The 11,659-nt window shown below is 37.4% G+C and overlaps 1 protein-coding gene across 1 annotated transcript in view; it reads left to right on the forward strand.

The window, feature by feature from the left end:
* The window catches only part of SCEL (sciellin), a 147,051-nt gene that overhangs the window by 91,560 nt on the left and 43,832 nt on the right, over positions 1-11,659 (forward strand). The window contains exons 19-22 of the mRNA XM_069062662.1: positions 1,946-2,005; positions 4,925-4,984; positions 6,222-6,281; positions 6,893-6,952. Coding sequence (XP_068918763.1) covers positions 1,946-2,005; positions 4,925-4,984; positions 6,222-6,281; positions 6,893-6,952 — 240 coding nt within the window. The remainder of the gene's footprint in view (positions 1-1,945; positions 2,006-4,924; positions 4,985-6,221; positions 6,282-6,892; positions 6,953-11,659) is intronic.

Below are 11,659 nucleotides of genomic sequence, written 5' to 3' on the forward strand. Positions count from 1 at the left end.
GGTGAAATGCACACAGCACTCCGAGCTGCATCCAATCAGAGCTGCAGCAGTGAGCGAGTCATCCTGTTCTTCCCCAGTGATTTGCTTATTGAATAGAGGTACATTTTTTTGTTCACATTTACCTGTTTATTAAAATTGCTGTCAATGTTCATTAAAATAAGCCCTCCCCTGAAAATAAGCCCTCTGGTGTTTTTCTGTCCCAAAAAAATAATAAGACAGTGTCTTATTATCGGGGAAACATGGTAATATTAGCTGACTATCTCTAACTGGAACCTACTTTTGTCTGAGAGAGATAGAGTAACTCTAGGAGTCGTAGTTATAAAGTGAGATAATGTTTGCAAAGTACATTGTAAACATTAAAGTGTTATATAAATGTTAGCTATTATTATAAATTATGCATCATATAATAACTGGCTTCTGTGAATAGTATCACTCAGACTTTGGGGCTGATTTGGTCCTCTGTGGAGGGCTAGAGGCTAGACTTTTGATGTTTTTTAGGGATGAGAATGGCCACTATAATTAGGGTAAAGCTTCTTTCGTTTTTTAGGTAGCATAAATGTGACTGCTATGGCAGAAAATCTATACTGCCTACACCTTCTGTTGCTTTCTCTACTCATCCCTAGATCACATTTCTTATGGAATTAAATAATACCTTGATGCATGAGGTTTCTATGGCCTCCTGATACATGAGATGAATTAATTCTCTTACCTTCAGTGACAAATGAAATCATTTATCATATTGGCTTACTGTGTGCCAAATACTGTGCTAAATGCTAGAAATAGAAACAAAACCTGAAAGAGATCACGTTCTAATGAGGAAAGACTCTCTCTATCTGTCTGTCTGTGTGTCTAGCTACACACAGACAGATATATGTGTGTATATGTATGTATATGTGCATATATACACATATGTATATATATATAAATGTGTATACATACACACATAAATACACGTGTGTATTTATAGATATAGATAGATGGCAATGACGGTGATGTTTGGTTTAGAAAGCTATAGGGATGGTAAATGGAGTCAGAGGGGAGTTTTTGACACATCTTTTCCAGTAAAACATGGCAGGTTTGATTAAGATCCTAGAGCTAGAAAATGTGAGGATAGGAAGAGGAAGAAGAAAGGAAGGTACCTGCGGTGAAAGAACATACGGCAGTAAGATATCCTGAAGGTGGAGGCTGGGGCTGGCCATATGTAATGAACCTCATGAACTCACCAAGCAAGATAGTGCAGGACAGGACAGGGCAGGGATTCCATAGATGACAAGGTTAAGTCTCCCAAGGGAATTGACCTCGAGCATGGTGTGGTGCCTCCAGTATCGGTCTTTGGAGATCTTATGATCTGGGGAGTACCCCAGTTGGTAAGGCAAGAAGGAAATGGAACACAATGTAAGTTCTCCTTTCTTTTCCTTTGTCATTATAATGACATTATAAAGACCTTTTATTGTTATTAAGTTATATTAATTAATATAACTTTTAATGTAATTAATTAATTATATTAAGTTATAAAGTTAATTGTATCTACTTTGTTGAATAGTGATTTGCTGTATACAGCAAAGAATGGTTACTTTTGCAATGCCCATTTTGGGCTCAAGAGAAGACATGTATCTTTGAATAAGGTTGTCTTTGTTAAATAAGAAATTTTAAAATTGTTTAAATAAATTTTTACATAATAAATTAATAGTAATTGTCATTATTTTTCCTGAGGATAAAAGAGGGGATCATATTACTCATTTTTTCTTAGGAGACAGTTTGTTTTAAAATGAATCCAGTTTTACATGTTCTGGTATGATATTCCCTGACATTTAATATTTCCAAATTTATATACTGTTTTAGAAAACGTATATTCTTACCATTTCATAAATCAAGGCATTGTTCATATTTTTGAATAGTATTCCAGCTGACCATCACTAACTGGAACCTCTCTTTTTGTTAAAAGAAAACAAGATCTTGATAGTGTCATCAAGGTGAACACTGAAAGGAACAAAAACACCCAGAGGTAGGATATGTGGAGCTTTTTACTCTTTCTCTTGCCTATATAAATGCATTAGAATTTGTTTAATCTGGGAAGGTTGAAATAGAAGTGGGGAAGCTCAAGCTCAAATTGAGTCCTTGCTTTTCAAAATGAAAACACACTGGAAATCTAAATGTGATCGATAAATTCAAATAGCATTTTGTGCTTTGGTGTAGCATATGGTCATCTGGTATGGTGTTTGAGAGAACCAAGCTAGTAGAGTGGAAAGAAGTGTGACCTTGCAATCAGAAGATAGGAAGTTCAAAATTGTGTTAATGGGCAGCTAGGTGGCACAGTGGATAAAGTTCTGGGTCTGGAGTCAGGAATCCTCATCTTCCTGAGTTCAAATCTGACCTCAGAATTACTAGTTGTGGGATCCTGGGCAAGTCACTTAACCCTGTGTGTCTCAGTTTCCTAATCTGTAAAATGAGCTGGAGAAAGAAATAACAAACCACTCCAATATCTTTGCTAAGAAAACTGCAAATGGGATCAATCACAAAGAGTCTGACACAGCTGAAACAACTGAACAACAACAAAAATCAAGTGTTTATTCAAGGCACTGTACTAAGAACTGGAAATACAAAAAACCAAAACAAAAACAAAAATGAGACAGTTCTCACTCTCAGGGACTTTATATTCTACTCAGTTAGGTCTACTTTATACCATTAAAAGGCTACATTTGGTCAATTTCCTAACTCTAAGTTTAGATTCCGTTCCCTAATCAACAAAATAGTTGAACTACCCATTCCGCAGGGTTGCACAGAGAGGAAAACACAACACAACAACACAATACAACAACATTGTAAACAGAAAAGTGATCTATACAAAGATGAACTGTTATTTTTCTTGTTATTTTGAAAGGTTAAATAGAATTTTTGGCCTTGGGTTTTCTTTCTTTCCAACCAAAATGAACATTTTATGTATTTGTTATTCAGGGATTTCAACCTTTTAAACCTCAATTTAACCTAAAGGTTTTCTTTCATTCTGGATAGGGGAATCCAACTTATTGTCAGTCCTTAGTCCAGAGACTGTCAGAGTCGGAACTGTGAATTGATTATCAGCTCCAAAATTTTATTGCTATGTGATGCTGAGCAACTACTTAAACCCACAGAGACTTAGCTCCCTTATCTTTAAGGTGAGCATAATGACAATAACAGTAAGAGTAGCTCACATAGGTGCGGCCAGGTAACACAGCGAGTGGGAGCACCGGCTCCAGTGTCGGGATGACCTGGAGATCAAATCCTGGGCTCAGACGCTTAGCACCCACCCAGAAACACCTGGCCATGTAACCTTGAGCAAGTTATTTAACCCTAATTGCTTTAAAAAAAAAAAGAGTAGCTCACATTTGTATAGTGTTTTGAAGTTTACAAAATGTGTTACATACACTACCTCATTCAGACTTTTTAATGTTCGCAAAATTCTTGGGGCTGTTCCAAAGATCAAATAAAATTTATGTATGTGTTTTATATATATACATATATAAATACACACATACATCTATGTATATACATGTGTTTATATTTATATGGATATGTGTACATATATCTATACACACATATATACAGATTTCATATATATATATATATTTACATAAATTTCATTCACACACACACACATACAAAAAATTCATTTGATCTTTTGGAACAATCCCAAGAATTTCACAAACATTACAAAGGCCAAATGAGGTAGCATATATATTCTATAAATTTCTATAAACCTTAACATACTTAACATATAAACTTAACATTCTGTAAACTTTACAACAATATACGTATGGATGAGCTAGGTGGTATAGTAGATAGAGTGCTGGGCCTGGATGTAGGAAGATTCATCTTTCTGGGTTCAAATCTGGCCTCAACCACTTACTAGCTGTGTGACCCTGAGCAAGTCACATAACCTGTTTGCCTTAGTTTCCTCATCTGCAAAATGAGCTGGAAAAAAAAATGGCATCCACTCTAGTATCTTGGCCAAGAAAATCCCAAATAGGGTCAAGAAGATTTGGACACAACTGAATAACAACCAAAAAAAGCAATGAAGGGCAGTATTTGGTTAGTATTTGATTCATACTTTCTGATTAATGCTAGGCAAGTCACTTGACCTCTCTGTGCTCTAGGCAGTCTCCAAGACTATACTGCCAAATAGGTACTGGCTTTGGGAGAGGGAGTTTCCTCTTCCAGAAAGGTCCTATGTCAGCAAAGTTACAGCTCCAACCCCAAATCTATTGCTAGTAGTGTGACTACCGTCGAACTGAAATGTTTTCAGTGGGATATGATGTCCAGAGTCAGAGAGCCCCAGTCCCACAATTATTTTGGTAAGCAGAGGAAACACATTTGTTCTTCAGGTAATTTAGGTGGAGTCTGTCTTTTCAATGATTCAAATATTGCTTAGTTCACTGCTTTATTTTGCCTCAATAAGTGCACCACACATATCTTTGCTCCAGTTTTTATTAAGGTTTTTTTTCAAAGTGTGAATTATTACTCTTATCTTCATTTGATGGCATTTCATTAGAGGTTTTGTTTTTTGAATGAAAGATAGTTGTAGTTTATTTTGTCCACGCATTTTGAAGACCAACTGGAGATTACTTGGTCTGGTAAAGATTTTTTAATTTAGTTTTTTAATGATCAAAAATCTCTTTTCATGTCCTCCCAACTTCTTCCACATCCACTGAGAAAGAAGGGGAAAAAAAAGAAAAAACATTGTAAAAAACATATATTGTCAAAACCAATTCTTATATTAGTTTTGTTCTAAAGCTTTGTCTCAGTGTGCTCGCTGAGAATCAAACTTCAGTGTATCATGGACAGCTGAGATTTTTCTTCAAGTTTACACATTATTCATTTATTGATGTCATGAGGAATGTATTTGATATAAACTTATTCTGATCAGAACTTTATTTTTCACTTGAAGGGGTCAAGAACTTGACAGCTACATCAAAGAGAATCCCTCAGCAAACAGAAATATTCCAGGGTAAGATTTATAGTTTCCTGCTTTATCCTTTTAAAATTCATGCTCAAAAACAGAAACTGAATTCTGTGAAAGTAATAAAGTGACACTCAAATCCTATGTCTTCTGAAAAAACAGCAACAACAACAAAGAAATGATTTTCCATGAAGTACTCCAGCTCAGGAACATGCCTGGAAAAGCAGAAGCAGTTTAGAGAAAGATTGGGTGCTACGGTCTTTCCTGCCCCCACTGATTGTTCCCTTGTTTCTTTAAGGGTTTCATTTATTCCTAAAGTGTTGACTCTACTTTCAGGATATAGTTACATGATTTTAGACATCTGGATGGAAACATAATGTCATTCAAAAACCTGGAAGTTTCCAAATATCTGAGTGTTTGATGTTTGGTAGTTATAGCCTCAGACAGTCTTCAATCTGGTCTTCTCTAGGCTCATAGTGTGCAGAGAAAAGGGTATAAAAGGCAAACCCACATGTGGATTCATGTTCCACATCTGGGTGGCTCAGTACATCAGAGCAGGTCTTGCTGATGCTGCAGTATGTGGTAAACATATGTAGTTGTAATAAGAAACATAAAATTTCACTAAGATGGAAAGGAGTATACTGAAGGCTGAATAGTAAAACGATGATGGGTTTTTTTTAGTAATGTATTATTTCATCTCATATTTAAAGGTATTATTTGTCCCATTTCTAGAGCTATAACTGCTTTTGATCCTTGCATTGCTTGTTGCTAACACAAGCAACCATTTGTAGCCTTAGCACAAAGTTATAAAACAACTGGAGACAGAGACTGAATAGATTAAAGCAAAATTAGTTATATATTTATACAGTGAGCTCTGTGATTGATTAGCAAGCTTTTCATGGAACATTGCATGTTATAAAGTTTCTCTGAAGTTGCCTTAAAGACACTTGCTGTTTGCCCTTCCACATTGGGCTTGGTAGCAATAATGTGTTCCCCTTCACATAGGATAGGTGACAATGAATTTTGGTATTACAAAATATTATGAGGAAAGCAGAGTTTAAGTATGGTATCTATGGTTGGGATTGGAATTCTGAAAATGGATGCTTCTCTAGCTGATTTTCAAGTAAAATTGAGAGCTCCCGCATATGTAAGAATATATTCATTGACAATGTTTGACCTTCTGGGGGTTATGCCTATGAACGTTATCTATACTATTCCTCAGTTTTAAGAAATGTTTTATTTTCTTGATATGGAGTTGACCTGATCTTTTCTTCAATGTTTAAAGGGGCTCAAACCTGGACAATCTAATCAAAGTCAATCCTGCAACCCACAGTAATAACCAGGGGTAAGATTTATGGAAATCTTTTTTTTTTCCTTTTGGAAGGCAGTTGGGGTTAAGTAACTTGCCCAAGGTTACATGGCTAGTTTTTCTGTGTGGGTGTTAAGTGTCTGAGGCCGGAACCAAACTTGGGTCCTCCTGACTCCGGGGCTGGCACTTTACTCACTGCACCACCTAGCTGCCCTCCAAAATCTTTTCTTCTAAAATGTACAGTTACTATGATAAAGAATTTGGCTTTTCTGTTAGTGAAAAATGACATTATGACCAAATGTGCATCAAGTTCAAATTTGACTTAAGGAGAATTTAAAGGGGTCAAATGAAACTTTTTTGGCTAGCCACAACTATACTAATCAGTTGACTGATTTGTTTAATTTAAGTTTGAATTTTACAAAATTTAACTTCTGAGAATAAATGGGAACTCAAAAAGGTATATCAATTTTAATGTTAGACATTTTGCTGTAATTAGGTCTAGACTACCAAATATAATGGATATTAGTAATAAATTTCCTCCAATATTTCCTCCTTAATCTTCATATGAATTATTAATAATATCAATGTTAATATTAAGCATTTATCAGAATTTTACTTATCATGAACTTGTTTTTAAATGTTTAAAGGGCCCAAGATCTTGATAATCTCATCAAAGTAAATCCAAGAACAGGAAAAGGTGAACAGGGGTAAGATTTAATGAGCTTCTCTAATTTTTATAAAATTTGGTCAAAATGCATAGAACTTCATTGACTCTATAATCCTGAGGAAATTCAAGCTTTCCAGTCAAATTATTACCAAAATAATGCCATAAACCTTTCATTATATAGATAGATGATTGGTTTTTCAAAGTTTACATAAGTGTTTTTTTATTTGTTTTTTCTTTTTAAAAATTTATTTACTTTTAGTTTACAACATTCAGTTCCACAATCCCTTGAGTTTCAAATTTTCTCCCCTTCTTTCTTCTCCCCACTCCTCCCCATGGTTTCATGCAATTAAATCTACAAATACCTTCACATTAAACATTTGTCAAGTTTTAAAGAAGGATTATAACCAATGGAGTGAACAATGAGAAAGAAGGAATAAAACAAAATTAAAAAAAAAAGCAATTAGTTTGCTTCAGTCTGCATTCAGACTCTGTAGTTCTTTCTCTGGATGTGGATATCCCTTTCCATCTACTTTTTCTTTTTTAAATAAGTAGAAGCAATGTGGTATAGTAGAATGAATAATGAAATGAGACCTAAGAGACCTGGGCTCTAGCCCCATATCTGCTGTTAATGAGTTGTGTAACTTTAGACAAGCCCTTTACTCTTTCTGTGACTTGGTTTTTCCATTTGTAAAATGATGAGGTTGGACAAGATAATCTCTAAGTTCCCTTTATATGAGTCCATTATATTCTAATTATGTGATTCCATAATTGTCTTTTCCTGACCATTTATTTTGCCTTTTTTTTCCTCTCATGTTTCTTTGACTGTGTTTTAGTCCATCAGAACATTGTTCCTAAGAAATAAGACAAAGAGCTAACTTCACCTTCATTTGCTTATATGAAGCACATGACCTAAACAGAGACTAGGGGCTCTCCCTGCAATCCTCTGTATAAGGTTTCTTTCTTTTTTTTAATGCTTTATTAACTTCTGATTTACATCATTCGTTTCCGCCAGATTTTGAGTTACAAATTTTCTCCCCGTTTTCCCCCCACCCATCCCCCCAAAACAGCAGTCCCACAGGATATCCCCACCTCCAATCTGCTCTCTCCCATATTTTCTCCCATACCCGTTTCTACTTTTCCATTGGATCTCTATGCCTCAGTGCCTGTATATCTTATTTCTTAATTACATGGAAGATGGTATTAACAATAGTATATATATATATATATACACACATATACACACACAAATATATATATATATACATACATATATATTTGAATATTTGATTTTAAAACTTTCAATTCCAGATTCATTCCCTTCCCCCCCTGCCACCCACCCCCATTGGGAAGACAAGCAGTTCAGTATAGGTTGTACATGTGCGGCTAATGCAAAACAATAATGTAGTAGATATATTGTAAAAGATTGACAATATTTCCCTCCCTCCTATCCCACCTCCCACTTGTTCTATTCTTTACTTTGATCCCATCCCTTTTCAAAAGTGGGTGCTTACAACTCCTCCCCCCCAGCCTGCCCTCCCTTTCATCATCCCCCCTCTCATCCCCTTCCCCCCCTATTCTCCTGGAGGGTGAGATCCCCTATTTAGTGTGTATTTCGCTCCCTCCTCAAGCCAGATTCAATGGGAATAAGGTTGACCCATTCCCTTTTGCCTTCCTATTCTTCCCCTCCATTGTACCCCCCCCCCCATTCTCCTGGAGGGTGAGATCCCCTATTTAGTGTGTATTTCGCTCCCTCCTCAAGCCAGATTCAATGGGAATAAGGTTGACCCATTCCCTTTTGCCTTCCTATTCTTCCCCTCCATTGTAACCATTTTCCCTTGCCTCTTCTGTATGATAGTTTGCCCCAATCTGTTTCTCCCCATCTCCTCTCATTATATTCCTCTCACCTCTTAATTTCACCTTTTAAGTATCATCCCTCCCTGTGAAATTGGTCCTGTGCCCTCTATCTATGTATACCTGTAAACATATATACACACATTCACATATGTATTCATATGCCCATATACCCTCATATATAGACATATATATATATATATATATATATATATATATATATATATATATATATATATTTCTAATCACTTCAACTACTGAGAAAAGTTTCATAAAATACAATTATTTTTTTCCATGTAGGAATGTTAATAGTTCAACTTTGATAAGTTCCTTATGATTTCTTTTCCCTGTTTACCTTCTCATGCTTCTCTTGCTTCGTGTATCTGAATGTCAAATTTTCTATTCCACTCTGGTTTTTTCAGCAAGAATGCTTGAAAGTCCTCTATTCCACTGAATGACCAAGTTTTCTCCTGAAACATGATACTCAGTTTTGCTGGGTAGGTGACTCTTGGTTTTAATCCCAGCTCCCTTAACCTCCGGAATATCACATTCCAAGCCCTTCGATCCCTCAGTGTAGAAGCTGCCAGATCCTGGGTTATTCTGATTGTGTTTCCACAATATTCAAATTGTTTCTTCCTGGCTGCTTGTAATATTCTCTCCTTAATCTGGGAATCCCGGAACCTGGCTATCATATTCCTAGGAGTTTTCTTTTGGGGATCTTTTTCAGGAGGTGATTGGTGGATTCTTTCTACCTCTATTTTGCCCTCTGGTACTAAAACATCAGGACAGTTTTCTTGGAGAACTTCCTGGAGCATGCTTTCTAGGTTCTTACTTTGATCATGGCTTTCAGGTAGTCCAATAATTTTTAAGTTATCTCTCCTGGATCTATTTTCCAGGTCAGTGGTTTTTCCCATGAGATATTTCACATTGCCTTCTATTCTTTCATTTGTTTGGATCTGTTTAACAGCATCTTGATTTCTCATAAAGTCATTAGCTTCCATTTGCTCCAATCTAATTTTGAAGCAATGATTCTCCTCATTGAGCTTTTGAGATTCTTTTTCCATCTGGCAAATTCGACTTTTTAAGGCATTCTTCTCCTCATTGCCTTTTTGAGCCTCCTTTGCCATTTGAGTCAGTCTGTTTTTTAAGGTATTATTTTCTTCAGTCAAGCTGTTGACTCTCATTTCATAATTTTCTTGCATTGTTCTTATTTCTCTTCCCAATTTTTCCTCCACTTCTCTTATCTGCTTCTTAAGGTCTTCTATGGCCTGTAACCAGCTTGTATTTTCCTTTGAAGCTTTTGGTGCAGAAGTTCTGACTTCACTGTTTTCCTCCTGTTCCATGCCTTGCTCCTTCTTGTCCCCAAAATAGGAGTGTAACGTTGGAATCTTCTGTCTGCTGTGCTTCCTTTGCCTGCTCATTTTGCCGCTCAATTATTTGACTTTTGGGCTTTTTGCCACAGTAGGACTCTGCCACCAGACAGGGGAGCTTTCGTCCTAAATGCTGGGGTTTTCTCAGTTGCCGGAGGTATTAGATGGGTGCCCTCTCTGAGGTCTCCACACGCTCTGGCAAGCTAGACACACACCCCAGGACCTCCACCCTAGACTGCAATCCAGATCCAAGCAGGTTAAAGCAAGAGCGATTACCCCTCAGACTGGTGCTTGGTCCCCCTACACTCTTCAGGCCAGGAGCTGAAGCCACCACGTGACACTGGTTGGCTGTGCCGGTGTCTCAGTGGTTTCTTGCCCCGGGGGTAGAAGCCACGCACTCCCACTTACTGGGTCCCAAAGTCCAGACTGCACTGGCCTTCGCATCTATGTATTGATAAATCTGGAAATGGCCACAGCTGCTGCTGATCTGGAGTCCCTCTGGCAGGCGGCTGGTCAGGCCCGCCCTGGGGCTAAAGCCTCAGCGTGGGGCTGGGCTCTGCTTCCAGAGCGCTGTGCTGGATTCCTGCCGGCCTTCCGGGCTGTCCTCAGCAGGAGGTTAGCTTCTTTGTGTCATTTTGTGGGTTCTGCAGCTCCAGAGTTTGTTTAGAGTCCTTTTTTTACATGGATTGGGGAAGGTGTAAGCCTGAGCCGCGGGAAGGTCGTGCTTCTACTCCATCTTGGCTCCACCCCCCTGAATTCCTGTATAAGGTTTCTTGAAGTTATATAAATATATAGTCATGGGCAAGGTGGAGATACAAAAATGGCCCACCAGGGTCCTTCCTGGAGGCTGTAGAGAAGAGTCAACATATCTGCTAACTTCAAGTCCAAGCAACCATCCACGAGTGAGGGCCCATTTAACACTAGTCAACACAGTCAAGAGACACTCTTCCTCAAACCACTCTTCCTGCAAGTAATTAAATTAAGTTTCTATGGTCTTTAGTTTGAAGGTTCTTCTCTCTTTTTCTCTAATTTAACAATTTAGTTCTGTGAAGTCTCTCTTAACTTTTATGATATTTCAAATATCATTAATGGTAATGTTTATGACTAGTTCTTTTATAATACTGGGGTAGAGTTCGTCTGGGTCTGGGGACTTGAACAAATTTAAACTATGAATGCGCTCTTTTGCTATTGCCTTCCTTCCTTTATTCCTTCCTTCCTTCCTTTCTCCTTTCTGTCTTTCCTTCTTTCTTTTGTCTTGAACAAATTTATCTATGTAATCTCTTACTATTATCTCACATCTTTCTTTTTTTCCTTCCTTTCTCCCTTTCTCCCTCTTTCTTTCTCTCCCATCTGCCTTCTTCTCTCCCTCCCTCCTTTGCTCCCTTTCTCCTGACTCCCTTCCTCCCTCTTCCCTCTGCTCCCTCCCTCTCTCTTTCTTTCCTTCCTTCTTTTTCTTTCTCTTCCTTTCTTTCTTCCTTTCTTCCTTCCTTCCTTCCTTCCTTCCTTCCTTCCTTCCTTCCTTCCTT

Source organism: Petaurus breviceps, unplaced genomic scaffold (genome assembly GCF_028583685.1).
Source record: "Petaurus breviceps papuanus isolate PSGF00001 unplaced genomic scaffold, PetGlider_PUasm1.0 90491, whole genome shotgun sequence".
Lineage (NCBI taxonomy): Eukaryota > Metazoa > Chordata > Mammalia > Diprotodontia > Petauridae > Petaurus > Petaurus breviceps.